Here is a 17,852-nt window from a genome sequence, read left to right as displayed (position 1 = left end):
TATTATTAACAAAGTCTTTCAAATGATGGATTTGGATAAGGAATTATGGTCACTGGAACTAATTATGAGAATTCCAGTTGTGACAAGACTTACAATGGTACATCAGAATTCCGAATTGACAAAGAAAGGCAAATTTGTGTATGGTTACGTTTCCATATATGTTGACAGTATTTTGTTGAACACCTTACTCCATAACCATTTAAATACCATATCAAATATTTCACATCATTGTTTCAATATTCCTTTATTACACAGAGTATACTTAATGATGTTAATAACAGGGAATAGTAGAGTTATCGTCCAGTTAATATCTTAACACTTGTGAATAATAATGAATGAAAGCAAGACAGTGTATTGCAAGAAGGCACAATTCTGGCACACAATATTCTGAAGAATCATTGATATTCTGGTTGTATTCCATTTTCTGTAAACATTTGCTCATTTGTTATCAGAGATCCACATTGAAGACATTCAGGTACTTTGCACATTAATTTTCTTGCCAAGTATAAGTAGGTAGTGTTTTGGATTGGATTTAGAAATTAGGCTATCTTTACTTGTGTTACCTTTTGAAGTTGTGTGGGAAATAGTATCAGCAGTTTTCCTGATTGAACAGTTAGTAATTATCCATTGTGAGTAAACTTCTGAGTTTTTTGCTTCTGATGAATTATTGAGAAATGTTTGTTTATCTGTACATTTACACAATGGGTTATGTATACACGAAGAAAATCTGTATAAATTACGTAAAGCGCAGTTGCTTTGTATAAAGTGAGTCGTCTGTGGAGAGGACTTTTTCCCTGGTTTTCATACTCAATTCTCAACACATCATACTTTGTGATATATGCAAACTATGCTTGCTATTTATAGTTTGAAATCTTTGTCTTTTACTGTAAAAATGTACCTTAAGGATTCACCTGAATATACTGTATAATATATAGAATCAAAGTAAAGTCAATCAAATAACACCAGTGTCCTGTTTTTATTTTTGGCATTGTTTTGTGCCCCATTCGGCAATGCACCAGCTGTATGTATTTGTGATATTTGTATCTGAACTGCATAATCCAGTGATTATCATTGTGAGTATCATCTGCACATTTGGAATATGATGACAAAGTCAGCAAGTCCTTTCATTCAGCCTTGATCTTGTAATACCCCTCTAATTTCCGTAGTGCCCAAGAGACACAGAAGTGGGTTTCGCACGTGGGGAATCAAACCTGGGTCTTAGGGGGACAAATGAACACTTTAACCACTAAGCTACCTCACAGTAGATTTCAGGGTAGATTAGTTATGTATTTCTTGAGGGTATCTAGCATTTATGAAGAATGAGTAACAGACCCTTAGACAAGGAAATGACAGATGAACAATGTGGCACATCACTTACATGAACTGGCCTGAATGTACTGTATTCATGTCCTGGTGATTTTAAAATTTGGATTGACTGGTCACACTAAAGACATGGTTCATTTCCTAAAATACAGACAATGTGTTAATATTGTAAAACCTCTGACTTACACTCCATCAATAATGTGTGACAGATATAGGAAGATATATTGGTTTTTACCTGCACCCATTCCTATATACCTCCAATATACAACCAAATCATGTTAATTGTACTTAATAGCACAACATTCAAAATAAATATACATTTCATAATTATGGTTCCTTACGATTGACTGCCTTGACTGGCATTGTGATTTTGCTTTTGAATAATATTCTTTTCTATTTCCATAAGTGATCCCAGTTTTTGTAATTTAATTGATGGTATTGGATGCAGATGGATTTTCTTAGAAAGGGGAGATCACTCTTACTTCATGTCTGACTACATCAAGTGCCCAGTGAAGTGCTCGTAAAATACACCATATTAAAGTCTTGCTTCTGAAAGCCACTAAAACTGTTACATTAGAACGATCTGTTTTCAAATTGAAATTTTAAATGTTACGATCTAAATTATAAAGTGACCTTATGTCCTTGTGCTCATGCTTGCCACAAGAGGCGACAATACTTGTGGTAAGAGGCGACTAATGGTACTGGGCGGTCAGGATCGCTGACTTGTTTGACACATGGTAACGTTTCCCAGTTGCGCAAATCGATGCTCATTCTGCTGATCACTGGATTATCTAGTCCAGTCTCGATTATTTACAGACCGCTGCGTACAACGGCGTAAAACGTAACGCGCTCACACTCATTTCCGACGGCTGCATGTCATGACAGGCCCTTACGGACACAGCCATAATGGATCTGATCTTCACCTCTGTCAAGACAATAAAGGGTCATCCCATAGACCACGGGTAACGTTCCCTCAAGCCCCCTAAAACTCATAGATGTGTTTACGTTTTATTTTGGATATGTGGATATAATTATATCATCCCCTATTCCTAAATGGGTGGCGGGGGTAGCATTATGACCATGTAGGCTTATAGAAATGTGAACTCAGGACGTACAGACGACCCAAATACATTGCAGAAACGATAATCTACATCCACTACAAGAAAAGAACAAGACCCTCAGTTGCTAAATGTGTCCACTCACAACCCCTGGTCCACTAGCCTGAAGACACTACTAATTTATGCATGTAAAAGATTCGACACACCCAGATCAAGGAAATTAAATTTCATGATACCAGACAATTCCGGTCCATAGCTCTGGACCAGTTCTTGTTTCAATATGACGACATGCTGGAAACAAAAATAACCAATGTGTGACAGCGTTTCCAAATTTCCAGGCTAACTATGCCTGAAAGTTACTAGATCGCAAAATGGATATAATTCACGAGCGCGAAAATTGACTGTCGACACGGGTTTCACCATTAAGTTGCTAATATGGTTAGCTAACATGACAAGTTTTGGCCATGATCTGGCATGATTTACAAGTGTGTTTTAACTTCCGTCGAAGAGAGACATTTACAAAATGGCCTCATGAAAACTCACTAACCAGTCGGGCCAGTGACTATGCTGATGTACCGAACTGATTTTTACTTGCCTCGGGTTAACGGGCCAGTGGCTATTTCACACGCTGAATACAACTGACACAATAATGAATTGTAGAAAATAAATTGTTCAAGGAAGAATGGCCTCGGGCCATCTACAGACTCTGTCGAAGAGTCTCGTTAGTTTTACACTTGTGCTCTGGACTCATCCTTTGGGAAAAAAAGGATTTCATAGCGTCACATGAGGCAACAAAAATAGTCTCTCGACGTTTGAAGAACAAGTCTTCGTATTTCTGTGGACGTCCTGTACCGTTCCTGCAATCTTCTGAGGTAGCCAGACCCGCGTCCTCGACCTGAGTTGTGTTTTAATCTAGGCCACACCACAACATCCTGTAGTCTTTTCACGTTGGAATATATCCACATCAACAAATGTGTTCTAGTGCTACCGGCGAGGAAGGAAACATAGACCCGCTTATCACCATCATCTGAATAATAACTATGTACTACAGAGACCCATGCACAAAACCAGTATAATAACATATATAGTCGGAATCGTTCAGTGATTCCATTCATTCATTCATTCATTCATTCGTTCGTTCATTCATTCATTCATTCATTCGTTCGTTCGTTCGTTCGTTCGTTCGTTCATTCATTCATTCATTCATTCATTCATTCGTTCGTTCGTTCATTCATTCATTCATTCATTCACTCACTCACGCACACGCATACATTCATTCATTTCATTCTTTCATACATTCATTCATTCGAGCTAACTCCAGCATTGGCCGTTTGCCTTACGACCGTTCAGGTAAAACAACATTACGACGGTAATTACTGATCAGGATTTATGAACATTGGTAGGTGGAAAAAAATGAGGACGCCAAATTGACTTATTGTGCGAAAAACAAACGATATTCAGTAATATTGCTTACAACGTGATTCTTGAATTGGTACTTCATGAGAGCACAGGTTTAGTTTCTTAACAATTTGGACACTTGCTTCATAATTTGTTATTACTTTTAAAAAAGAAAGTGAGTTGTTCATAAAATAGACTAATCATCTCGAAAATTATAATGGACTCGTTAAGAAAAGACCTGGTGTTACATTCTGTATTTACATAATGGAACAAGTTTCATATTTTCTAGCGGGTCATAAGGAGGCAAGAGAAAGATTATCTCCCTTATAAGTTCAGCGTCAGGATCGGAAGAAGTAAATCAGAGAGAAGATGTGACAAACTTGTCACTTTATTGAAATCACAGACATCGTAATATTATTGTTTATTATCTAGCAGTGTTCTTTGCAGTTGAGTAGACAGCGCCAGTGTCGTTCAGAAGACTGACGACGAGCATGAGTGTAAGTCTTTTGAAATGTTTTTGTATATGTATCGGAACATTTACACGATTCAAAAACGTAGTTTCACGTTCTGTGAAAAAACAAACAAAACAACAAAACACAAACGAAAATCACATACATGCTCCTATTGTGTTCTTGTAAGAAGAATCCTATATTTGAAGATGACCAGTAAGTGGCGTTTTTGGTTTTTTTTCAAAACAACTCAAGAAATTTGAAATAGAAAATTGAGAAAGCTGTGAAATCAGTGTGATTAGATGTCACTTTTAGATGGAGATTTTAAATGATGTACCGAAAAAGGATTATATGATGAGATAGAAGTATGAATATTGATTATCAAATTCTGTTTTCTTGGGCCCAAGAGTTTAATAAACAGAATGAACTGGTATATTATGATGATTTGAATGTTGACCACTAACAGTCAGAATGCATCAATACTTCATTCTGTCTGGCATTAGTACTTTTACCTGTTGTCAGTGAAATTGAGGTGAAATCACTGAAATGGTTTTGAAACAATATGTTGTAAGTTATTTTCTAGTTCCCATGGTTCTTGAGATGTGCAGTGATGTGCATTCTTTCCCCATCATTCACAGAATGTAAATCCAGTCTTTCGAATTTACTTTATTTCGTTGATATTCCTTGATTCTGGGAACCCAACCTCAGTAATTAAAATATATTGTGTAACTTTCTTCTCTTTTAATAATGCCTTGGACTGACCCACCAACATTTGTCAGTTTGGTATCTCCTGCAACAACAAAATTGAGGGGCATATGGAAACGTGTTATGTCCATGCGTGCATCTGTCATACTTTGTCCAAAGCATATCTCCTAAACTATTCATGATAGCTTCCCCCAACTTGGTACACATGTCAACCATGATCCCTAGATATGCCTTTTGGGGGTTAGACACAGATATGAATTTTATTTGTTGCTGTTTCCATGGAAATATGATTTAGGCTGTGATTATGAGGATGTCATCTTGTCTGGAGCAGATCTCCTAAACGATGCATGTTAGCTTCATCAAACTTGGCAGATATGTCAAACATGATCCCTAGATGTTCCTTTTGGGGATTAGACCCAGATATGAATGGATATATGGTTAAATCCGTGCAGGTATCCAAAGTACTGTAAGTCAACATGGTCCCTAGAATCGTGATCTACCTTTCAGTTTTTGGCAATCCTCAGCATTTTTTATATTGTATTTTCCTCATTTGAAATCTTATTTTTAAGGTATATGCTAGTTTTCTTATTTTAAGATGCTTCAGTGAAAAATCAAATGCGCCCACAGTACTTTATTAGACGATTATGTCATAATGCCTTCCCCCTTGTTATGGAACACTTTTACTTTACGTCACAACTGAACCAACATCACAATGCATTTTCAGTTGTCATCGCCTTGTACAGCCTCCTACAGTAAACTGCTCCCTTGCATCCCGTTTCTTAGTTTGCTGTTGATTCACTCATCTAACATCACTGGGGGAAACATTATGTTTCTGTTTACATTCCCTCAATGCAATCGTGGAATGTCGATTGACTAGTCAACTCCATGTGAATGTACTGATCTAATCTTACATAGGTAGTAGATATGCCTTGTTCATATTGTCCCATATGGTTTAGGTTAATCACAGATGCATTTAAAATAATTTAGAGGAGATATTTAACCCGAACGTAAATGGTTATCAAACTGTTTTTCATTTGTTTTTCTGGTAACATTTGTCTTGACGTAGCTGGGGCAGACACATCAGTAGAACAGCACAAACAGCCATGTGCAAGGATTCTTAATTTAGGTCACCATTTGTTTTCTGCCTTAGATTAATCGTAATTATCATTAGAAAGTATTAGATTTGGCATCTTAGAAAAGAAATACATTGTGTTATACAACCGTGTATAGTGTAATAAAGCACACTTACACCCTGAACTGTTATAACGTTAAAACACTCAGATGCAAGGATTCTCATGCTGTAACAATAATAGTTCAGGGCAAAAGTGTGCTTTATTACACTATACATGGTGGTAGAGCAAACTGTATTGCATAATTACTGTGATATACTTGTTGCATTTACTGTTCTTTGTCGACAGGTTAATAAATTTGCACATTTATCATTCATAATTATTTTAAGTCACATTGTGACATTGTGAAATACTGCTGCAGTGGCTCACTTAAGCACTAACTCATTAACCATGTGTGCTGTAAGAAATGTTATGTGCCTTAGTCTGCATCTCTTTGGGTGTAATACAAGATATTCTTATGGGCATTTAATATTATAGCAGTCATGTCTTCATTCTTTCAGTTAGTTGTTTTTTTTCAAAACCTAGAATGACCCGTGAAGGTCTGGGGTAGAATAGGTCTTCAGCAACCCATGCTTTCCATAAATGGCGACTATGCTTTCATATGAGGCGACTAATGGGATCGGATGGTCAGGCTTGCTGACTTGGTTGACTCATGTCATCGGTTCACAACTGCTCAGATTGATGCTTGTGCTGTTGATCATTGGATTGTCTGGTCCAGACTCGATTATTTACAGACCACCACCATATCATGCATATAGCTGGAATATTGTTGAGTGGCATAAAACAAAACTCACTCTCTCATCTTTGTAAGTTTATCTGTCTGTACGTGTTTAAGTCCAAACAGGATGGGTATTTAATGATAGCGGACAGTGTGTCAGCCTGGAGAGACAATGATCAATGAATCCATACTATGTTACTCCAAAAGATGTCAAACAATGACACTTGTTGAATTGTCAAGAGATAAAGCCCATGTAGATCCATGTTACCATCGAGTGAGTGAATGGGTTTGCCCATGTGGGAACCAAACCCAAGTCTTCGGCTTGACGAGTGAACTCTTTAACCACAAGGCTTCCCCAGGGTAGCATTGATCCTCAGTAATCCTTGCTAACTGTAAGAGGCGACTGATGGGATTGAGTGGTCAGATTCACTGACTTGGTTGATTCATGTGACCTGCATTTCAATTGCGAAAAATGATGCTCATGCTTTTGATCACTGGACTGTCTTCTCTGGGTTTGATTCTTTACAGACTCCTGCCATATAGCTGGTGCATTAGTGAGTGTGGTGTTAAACAACAACCAAACCAAACCAGTAGACATAGGATGTTCATCTAACATTATATTACAGTCAGATGGCAACATGAAATAGGTGATAAGCAACTGGACACCCACACATGTTCATTTAAGTAACCATGTAGGAACTAAGTTTATTGTTTATGCATTGGATTTAACCAAAAGTAATCATAAACAATAAGGAAACGATCTTGTGTATTAAATGGGACAGTAACCATGGAAACAGTAATAATTGATACTTTCTGTTCTTCAGACTCCTTCAAGTCGACGCCGCACAAGTCGCCGTCACACAAGACGACTGAGTCAGGTTCGGTCCCTGTTGAGGCATACAACATCCTCCTCAACAGCCAGTGCTCCTGCAGATGTGGTGGATCTAGGTAATATTTTGTTAAAAAGATTCCTTGGTAACTGAACCTCTCAGTACTAACTCAGTTATTCATGATCATCATTAACCCATTAAGGTCCAGGGTAGAATAGACCTTCAGCAACCCATTCTTGCTATGAAACGTGGCTATGCTTGTCATGAGAGGCAACTAACGTATGCCAGGCTTGCAGACTTGGTTGACATGTCATCGGTTCCCAATTGCACGGATCGATGCTCATGTTGTTGATCACTTGATTGTCTGGTCCAGACTGTATTTTTTTACAGACCATCACCATATAGCTGGAATATTGCTGAGTGTGGCATAAAACTACACTGACTCACTCACTCTTATACAGCCATATTTCCCAATTCTTGCTGAATCTACTCATAGATCCAATATGGCAGCCACCATGAAGTTAGATGATCAATATGCAAAGGATAGATTCAGTATTTCATGCTTAACCATGTTAACTGAAAATCACAAACTAGCAATAGAAAGTGGGCCACAAATATTCCTCCTCTGCCCATAATTTATGGCAGCATTAGAAATACTTGACTGCCTGACCACCCAAGATGTCAGATTCACAAATTTACCTGCAGAAAATCGGGTTAAAATTTAGACAGTGAGCTGAATCTTAATTCAACGTTCAAATAAGTAAATTCCATAGCACAAAATTGCAAATTCTGCATGAAAGGTTTATTTTTGAGTGTGGCATAAACAACAAGCAAACTAGCTCAAAATCAGTGTGTAGTGACATCACTAAAAGACATGGCCGAAATATTTTGACAAAGAGGGCTTCAGAAAAAAGAAACTTCTGTAAACACAAGTGCCTTTCATGAATGATGTACAGACAAAGTGGTGTGAATGTTCTGATGTTCTCGTGTTTCAGATACAAATCATAATGGCATGTGCATTGATCTGACGACTGATGATGATGAAGTGATTGACCTGACCAGTGTTAATGACAGCCCAGTTGTTGTGAGTTGTTTAGTGATATTGGAACCAGATGAAGCACATAACTCATGTTTTAAGTCCACTGTTTGTTGCTGTCTTTTGATGGGGATACACACAGTTACATTTCTGTGTGGCCATATTATTAGTCACTGAATTGTGTGGTTCAGATTATTTATGGAGTGTAATTTCTGTGCCTAGTAACAATATGTTGGTTAGTATTGGTCTTTGTCAATCCTGGTTGTCTCAGGAGGTGACCAGCAGGATCCTGCTTGATTCATGCATCCTGACAGTCAAAGTAATCTCAGGCTCAGTATTATTCGTTACATGGCAGTACTGTCTAACAAATCCTAGTGGTCTCACCTTAGGTAGGTGAGTTTGTTCAAAATTGCCTCTGTTTACCCAGCAGAAATTGGGTACCTGGTGAGATTAGTCCTGGGACTATTAACCTTCTAAAACCCCAAAGACATCTTGGGTCATCAGGGGTGTGGATTTAGCACATTGTAGATGGACTAATTAATGTAATTGTCATGGAACTACTTAAACTGATCATTCCATTGTTTAGAATTGTAAGTGAAGTATCTTACCAGTGGATTTTATTGGAAATGATGAAGTTGGTGCATAGCCCTTCAAATAATTCTTTTTTCATCACAGGTGCTGTCAGCCATTGATGGTAAGTTGACTATTCTTTTCAGTTAATACCGTGGTGAGTTTTTCTTTCAACAAGTTTTAAGGGAAGATTTCAGAGTCCTAGTTTTAACAATAACATGTTTGATTTAGCACAAGGACTTTAAATTTGATTACATTTGAGGTAGTTCTAAATTTGCCACTTTTTGTTTTACCTCTGGAGACACCTGTGAAGATCAGGGTTATGTGACTGGTTGTGTGCCTGTCATGTCAGTGCACTTGGTTGTGTAACAACTTAGCGTTTACCCCAGCTTCTTCAAACCAAGGATAGGCCCCTTTCCCAGAGAGATTTTACACTGATTACTTGCCCTCCTGATCATGTTGATTGGTAAAATAGTGCCAGTAGTTACCTACACATGAAGTTCCAGGCTAGAAATGTCCTTCAATAAACCATGAAGATCCAGGCTAGAAATGTCCATCAACAAACTGTGAAGATTCGGGTTAGAAATGTCCTTCAACAAACCGTGAAGATCTGGGTTGGAAATGTACTTCAACAAACCATGAAGATCCGGGTTAGAAATGTCCTTCAACAAACCATGAAGATCTGGGTTAGAAATGTCCTTCAACAACCCAGTCTTGTCATAAGAGCCAACTAACAGGATTAGGTAGTCAGTCTCGCTGACTTGGTTGATGCAGTATTCATGATATCAATCACTGGATTGTCTTGACCAGACTTGATTACAGACTGCAGTCATACAGCTTGAATATTGCTGAATGCATTGTTAAACAAACTGTAAGATTTAGCAAGGGGAGTTGCCTCCATTATTTTCAAAACAGATTCGTTGTCTTACTGTTGTAAATGTTAGAGATTACGAAAGTGAAATTCAGATTTCATTTGGAATTAACTGCTTATGTGTGAGTGAGTTTAGTTTTACACCACACACAGCAGTATTCCAGATATATAATAAAGTCTAGACCAGACAATCCGGTGATTAACAGCATGAACATTGATCAGCTAAATTGGGAACCAATGACATGTGTCAACCAAGTCAATGAGCCTGAACACCGTTAGTCACCTCTTATGACACGTATGGGTTACCGAAGGCCAATATTTTAACCCAGACCTTCACAGGTTGAGGGCTTATGAGAGGAGGCTCTGTTTTTTTTAAACAATAAATACATCGCACATGTATTTCAGTTTGAAAACCAATTTCTCCCGACGAATCTCAATTTATTAAATTGTTTTAATGAAATTTTGCTTCAGTATTACTATCAGTGCTGATACATTAGAACACAAAACTGTTGTTGTTGCAGCTGACATCAGTGGGAATAGAAGGTCAAGGTCATTTAGAAGTAGAGGGCGGCGGAGGGGCCATAGTATATCTAGGCGGACAACACCAAGAACACAACGATTATATCAGGATTCTGATTCAGAAGATGAAGACCTCCCTGCATTTGATACCACAGGCACTCCTTACAGGTAAGGGCAGTTACGTGTGTCAGTGATTGGAGAGTTTAGTGTTTGAATATTGCATGTAAAATATATGATCCCGATGAAGGAGATTCTGTTTTAAGTTCATAAGAATGTAGGGATATCTCATGGCAGTACATCTAGGAATTTGAATTTGGATGGAAACTAGCATCGCAACACCAAACTTGGTCTCAGCATTCAAATGCAGAAGATGGCAATAGACCGTAAATTTCAGACTGTTTATTTTTTTTTTAGCAGTGTTTTGAAATAATCAAAGACTGGTCACAGCAACTAACGAATCAAGCAATCATTCCCATATTCTCAAAATTGAACACCAACTATTTTTTATCTACTCTTTTAGTGTTTGAAACACTTGACGATGGAACAAATCTTAGAAGAGTGAAAACATGTTTAATTCTTAGAAAACTCACTTTACTCACTGAAAGGTCTACATTTATAAGGGTATACAGATTTAATGGGACAGAATGCTCAACCCTTACAATCAGTAATCAGTAAATTGTGTGACTTGTAGATGTGAAATATGAAAGTGTTACGGTTAAGAATTTATCATGACAACAATGTAAGAAATCCCTTGTGAACCAGCAAAACAGAACAAAGACAAGTCATAACCGTTCAAATTGTATTATTATGCAACGAGAGCAAGGTATACAAAGTCACAAGTCTTTATAACATTGCTGATTACAAATACAATTCAAGAGAGACAAAATCTAAGTCAATGGGTCACTAAAATATAATATATCAAACTCACCAAATTCTCAGTACGAGAGGTAATCAACTATGCAGAATGTCAACACAGCGATCGGTGTGACAGCAGATAATGTAGGTCAGGCGTTGACGGGTTTTCAAGCGTTGGCGATGATGTGAATGAGTGTTGCCCTCAACACAGCAACCAGCCTTTTTATATATTCTAAGTGATTTCACAAAAGTTCGAGCACAAACGAACATTGTCAACACTGTAGAATGCACTAGAATAAGTCTCCTGGAAGTAAACACATCGAAAACTAGGAGCAGATAAATTCCGGAAAACCAGAATCCTAAAAGTGTTGACCAGTTATTAAAACGAAATGTGACCCATCGTGTTTAATATTCAAAACACTAAATGTTGTGACCAAATAATAATTATTACTGAATTAATAACAAAATATACAGAAAATACACACTCGAAACAAAAGTGCGTATCAACGTTACCATTATTCTGAGTTGCTGTTTGAAAATTTTTGAAATAACATACCCCAATAATTATGAAGTATTATCTTCTCAAAAATAGAAACACAGAAATAATTTTCAGGGAAAACTGTCTTTTGGCAAAACAGCACAGTGTGAATAGGATAATAGGATAATCGATAGTCGATAATAGGATCTTTTGAAAGCAGAACTCCTCTGTGGATCTTTGATGTACACCATGCAATCCTTGCTTATCAGATCTTGGTTTGATAAAGCTAGTTTACTGTTGACTGTTTTGTAACAGCAAGCCGATCTGGGCTTGCTGTCAACACTGAGAGTTTCAGTTTCAGGTCGTTGTTCATTATAGAGCTAGCATCTTTTTTTTTTCTAATAGAGTTGAGTAGGGATTAGTTTTAGACATCAGACTATTTAGGAATTGTTGAAGACATGAAGGAGACTTCATTTTCTGCAATGCTTGCTAAGGTAGAGGGGATAATAATATTCAAACAAGGGAGGTAACTCTCAGTATATTTTAACAAGTGAATGCACCGCTCAAGTAATACTCATTTTTTAGTACCTGGTTAAACATTTTAGCTCTTTGTTAGAGCAGTAACTCAAACTGGAACCAGAATAATGTTGACATGAAAAACTTTGCAACAATACAATACATGCATTTGGCCATGGAGTGACCAACAAGATTCTGTCGTGTCATGATGCTGTCTGTTCCATGTTCCAGGCCGAGTGGAGAAGGATCTGGAGTTGTGACATCTCCTCAGCACATCACCATTACCTGTCCCATCTGTATGGATGATGACAAACAGGTGTGTGAGGATTATGGTATATAGTAGGGATTCTTCATCAGAACTTGTCCCCATGAATCATTGCTGAATGTGATGGAGATTAGGTGCTCAGGCTCAGTTGCTCAGTAGGGATGCAATGATTCACCCAGGCCCTGATTCGATTTTCAATACTAGATCCACGATTATTTTTATTTGATTCTTTGTCCAAGTGAAAGCATCATATTTCATGTAACTCTCAGAGTTAGCCTTTATATTTTGAAATGCACCATCAACTTTGCAATGTCTACAAACAACAATTCACATCAGATAAATAGCCTGGTGTCAACCAATCATGTTTCGCCTTATTTCAGTGCTCAAAACTACTTGGGCTGGAGTCAAACTTACGTTCTGGCTGCATGGAAATAATTTAGATAGGTATTCTAATGTCAAATCAAAATTGTGATAATGGTTATTGGTGTCAGATTCTATTTTCCATGAATTGAACTGAATCGTTGCAGCCCTATTACACAGCATATTGTTATACCCCTTTATTTTGGATCATTTTGATCTATTGCTTATAAATCAATCACTCTTTGTCTGGTCTGGCCTTGATTATTTTCAGACTGCCATTTCAGGCTTAACTTCATAACTGCTTTTTTAAAGACTTTGACCTCCTTGCCAGATAACTACCTTTGTGCTGTCTAAACTCTTGAAATGTTATAATAATATTTATGAAGATAATCTTAGCCACTGGAATTTGTGTAATTAGAGGGCGTTTGAAATTTGTGATTTAAAAGATTTGGTTGGTGGCTGGCTTCTTGTTAAATACAACACTCAGCAATATCCAACCTTTTTGGCTGCTGCCAGTAATTGAGTCTGGACCAGACAATCCAGTGATCAATATCATGAGCATTTGATCTACCTTACTGGGAAAGTTGACATGTGTCAACCAGGTCAACGAGTCAACCTGACCCCATTAGTTGCTTCTGTGACAAGTGTGGATTACTGAAGACAAAGACTACTTCAGAGGAACTGTGTAAACTTTCTTTCACAGGACCTCAAATTTTGTTCCAAGTTCTGCATAAAATATGTTTACAATGTTAAAATTTTATGTGTGTTTTGTTCTTCTGTAACAAAATTTAAGACTGAGAACATGTCCATAAGTACTTGCTTATAAGTCTGTTTAGAGAACCATTATTGGATTTATGTATGTCCCCAGCACAATATGGGCTACAAGTTTGAATTATATAGTGAACACCAAAAGAATTGCAAGACTGGTATCTATTTTTTTTCAATTTTTTTAATAGAAGACATAAACATGAATGCTTACTTTTATGAGATTTTGTATTTTCAAAAATTGTGTTTTTCTGCTGTTCAGTGTTTTTCTACTGTTCACATTCCCATGTCTAACATTTTTTCCAGATTCGCCGAAGTGGCCGCCAGATTATGTCTACAACATGTGGTCATCTGTTCTGTGATGAATGTATTGGACAAGCCATCCGAGCTCAACACTGCTGCCCCACATGCCGGAAACGATTAACGCACAGGCAGACACACCCTCTCTTCTTGTGATAATACCGTCCATGATTTCAATAGTGATATCTCTTTGTGCATGCATGCACAGTCAACTTGGATTGCAACAAACTCAAACATTCTTTCTTTGCAAAGTCAGATTTGCATATTAAATTCAAAGTCTTAAATCATTTTGATTGCAACAAAACACCATACAGAGGTCAGCCATTGTGCTGAAGCGAAAAGGTGCTCTAGCACAATTAACTGTTGGTCGCTATTTTGTGGATCACAATTGCTAATAGAACATGGGTCAGCTTCCATGTAACTCTACACAATGATGTGCAATATATGTGAATAATGAGTTCTATTCTATAAGGATATGTTTCATTTGACATGTTTTTTGTAATGACTTCCTATTAGATCCAAACTGATGAACAGTTTTTGTTTTTGTTTTCACCAAATTCAACTTTTGGCCTGATTATGAACTGAAATGACATCAACATCAGAAAAAAAAACATAAAATGTTAGAAATCAAGTTATCATAGAGTCTTTTTATGGAATCTTATTTCAAGTTAAAACTTACTGTATCATACAATGTATAATATGAGAAATGAAGTGCTTCACAGTGGAAGCTGTCAAAACCAGCAGCTCTCCAATCCGGCAAGTTGTCGACACTGGCATAAAATCTCAGTCCCAGCCATGGCTAGTATGTTCAACATCATTTAAAAGCTCTGCAATCCATCAGCTAGTTCCTTATCTCAGCATGAAATAACCTACTCAACTGTATGTGTGTGTCAGTGCTTTCTAATCTGGGGTGAGGCAAGTAGTTGGGTGGACGTGCATTGTCACCACTTGATCCTGCTTTGAAGCTACATTGTTGCAAAGATCATAATCTTACTTATGGGTACTAGTATTCTTGTACATGTAATTAGTGAAAAGAGTGACTCATGAGGAATATTAAATAAGTCAATATGACCTGAAATCTTTGTCTTTCATTGTCAGTGTTCGCAGTAATTGATTAGAACCATGTGGTACAACAATGTATCTGAGAGTGACGAAACTGGTTTAGTTCTAGTCATAGGAATCAGCTCTAATTGAGCAGACCTTTCAATTGGATCATTTCTTCAGTCCGGATGAGTGCTGGTCTAGAGAGTTTCCACTGTACATATGCTATGGTATTTTGTTGCACAACAGTGCTTGGGATAAATGGTTTTGTTCATTCTGATTTGGGGCGATGTCTGACTTTGTTGTTTACAAAGTTGACTTGATCGTGCTGTTCAAGACAAACTGATTGCTATTTATTATATGACATGTTCATTATTGATGTGCAGTGTTTATCTGCTGATGTTGTTGCATATGGAGGAATATTTTGTACCGGTCTTATATGTGTTTTGTCATCTTTCCATTCCAATTTCCATCACTGAAGTTGAAGTATTCCGAAAAGATTTTGATGATACTAAAGATGGGAGTTTATATCCTTCTTTGTCAACTAGGGACCATACAGTTGGTTCCATGATTGACAGCTTAATGGAGTCAGACATTTAAAGCTAAAAATGAAACAATTCAATTCATGCCCTGTGATCAGACAAAGTAAACAGTATTATTTGTTACACTGCTGTACAAAGTCTTAACAACCCTAGGAGAATGTCACATCAATTAACCTTTGAGCGACCTCAAATGTGAAACGTCCGAATGATTTTAACCAATCAGACAACGGCTGGTGGTTTTACTTTTCAAAATTTACCAGTCACTGACACTGATCTCTCAACAGTGGAAAATCTGCATAAAGCACAGATATTTGACATGCTGTATATATGCTGAGGGGTTTCTGATGACATGCTTACCCTGAGCTAATATTTCTGCAAGCTGACATCTTTGAATACTATTTTCAGCGACTGTTTTCTCACTGTTTGCTCACTGTTTTAGCAAACATTGCTTGGATCGATTGATTTGAAAATAGCATACAGAATCCTTGGGATACAACCATTTTTGGTGTAACATATTTTCGAGGTAAAGTTCAAATGGTTGGTGCAAATGTCAACTTTCTCAACTGTGTTGTGACTGGTCATTTGGAAAGATCAGCTGGCACAATCTTCCACTAGGGTTTGTTAGATTCTGTATAAGCAGTATAAAGAACAATACTGACCTTAAGTTTACTTAGACTGGCTCTGTGATGCATGGTTTGGATGTGGGATTATTGGCAAGAGTTGGTTTGAAGCAGCAAAGTGGTCTGTTAATCAGGCATGGTGACAGGTTTAGTGTTCAACCAAAAACCTGATAATGTGATTCATTGCCAGCAATATTCATCACGAGATTGTCTGGTTCAGACATGATTACTCGCAGGCCACATGTTATAGCTGGAATATTTCTGAATGTGGAGTTAAAACTATTATTACTGATACAGTACATACGGTACATGCTACATATATTATGAATACAATACCAAATATTTCCAACTTAATCAGTTCTATTTGGTGAATGAAGTACTCTGTATATATAAAGAAATGACTGAACTGGCTTTGTCAGGTGCTGTCTGACTTGGATATAAGTGACTTTATTTTTGTCCCCCTCGCAACGTGATATCTCATACTTTTGTACCCAATGTCTTCAAATGTGGTTACAGCCTACATTGGGGGATTACGCAAACACCAGTCAATTTTGTTGACCATGACCTTATTTTCAAGGTCATTGTGACTCTTTGACCACTCTTCAAACTCTTACAAACGTGATACCTCATGAACGGTTGTACCCAATGCCTTCAAATTTGGTGACAGCCTACATTGTGGGATTACGCATATACAAGTTGATTTTGTTGACCTTGACCTTATTTTCAAGGTCACCATGACACATTCACTACTGTGTTCAAACTCTTGTTAATACTATATCTCATGAACTGTTCTACCCAGTGACTTCTAATTTGGTGACAGCCTGCTTTGGGGGATTAGGCAGACTCCACATAACTTGGGTGACCTTGATCTTATTTTCAATATGACAGCAACACTTTGTCCACTTTTGAACTTATGTGAAGACAGTATTCCATAAAACATTGCAACTAATGTCCTCAGTTTTGTCGACAGTCATGTCATGCATCTTGTGTGTTAATGAAAAGTAAAAAGTAGTGAATATACTATATTCTTTAGCAGTGGGGATATTGCGATGTTAGTGGCAAATACTTGTTTTCTGTAGAATTTAAAAAAATCTTTTCAGTTCATGTTATTTGTGTTCTTAGTCAGGTGTATTGATCCATGTATTGTATTGTGATTAGTATATTGAGGTATATGACCAGTGTCTATTCAAAATCGTCTGTAGTTTAAAATTTATTTCATTTCAATGATGGTCCTGTTTACAGGTACACTGTATAACAAATTACACAAATTATGTGTAGGGTGAACTATACAGTACCTTTGCAGTGTTTAACAGACCCAAACTTGTAGTGTCTACTGACTTGTAATGATGGAAATTTCTGTACATAAACTACACATCAAAAGGTTTTAATCACTTGTGTGAATGTAGCCACTTACTTCAGTGAACTGTTCTAATCTATTATTCCATACTGTGAAAAGGAACTGTTTACACATGAACTGATGTATTGTAAAACATATACATGTAC

The 17,852-nt window shown here is 37.2% G+C and overlaps 1 protein-coding gene across 1 annotated transcript; it reads left to right on the top strand.

Moving 5' to 3' along the window:
- Positions 1–4,121: 4,121 nt before the first annotated feature.
- Positions 4,122–15,482, top strand: LOC137265754 (E3 ubiquitin-protein ligase RNF4-like). The gene is made up of 7 exons (XM_067801203.1): positions 4,122–4,276; positions 7,606–7,729; positions 8,607–8,695; positions 9,323–9,341; positions 10,610–10,775; positions 12,688–12,772; positions 14,153–15,482. The coding sequence occupies exons 1-7, from the start codon at positions 4,271–4,273 to the stop codon at positions 14,300–14,302; spliced, it is 639 nt and encodes a 212-aa protein (XP_067657304.1). The 5' UTR covers positions 4,122–4,270; the 3' UTR covers positions 14,303–15,482.
- Positions 15,483–17,852: the final 2,370 nt, after the last annotated feature.

This window comes from Haliotis asinina, chromosome 15 (genome assembly GCF_037392515.1).
Source record: "Haliotis asinina isolate JCU_RB_2024 chromosome 15, JCU_Hal_asi_v2, whole genome shotgun sequence".
Lineage (NCBI taxonomy): Eukaryota > Metazoa > Mollusca > Gastropoda > Lepetellida > Haliotidae > Haliotis > Haliotis asinina.
This window is presented reverse-complemented; position numbering and strand designations above follow the sequence as displayed.

What these genes read in the sequence shown, in the direction of transcription:
- LOC137265754 (XM_067801203.1), top strand. An exon ending in TGCAGATGTGGTGGATCTAG is followed by an intron (nt 7,730 to 8,606) that starts GTAATATTTTGT and finishes CTCGTGTTTCAG; the next exon opens with ATACAAATCATAATGGCATG. An exon ending in ACCACAGGCACTCCTTACAG is followed by an intron (nt 10,776 to 12,687) that starts GTAAGGGCAGTT and finishes TCCATGTTCCAG; the next exon opens with GCCGAGTGGAGAAGGATCTG.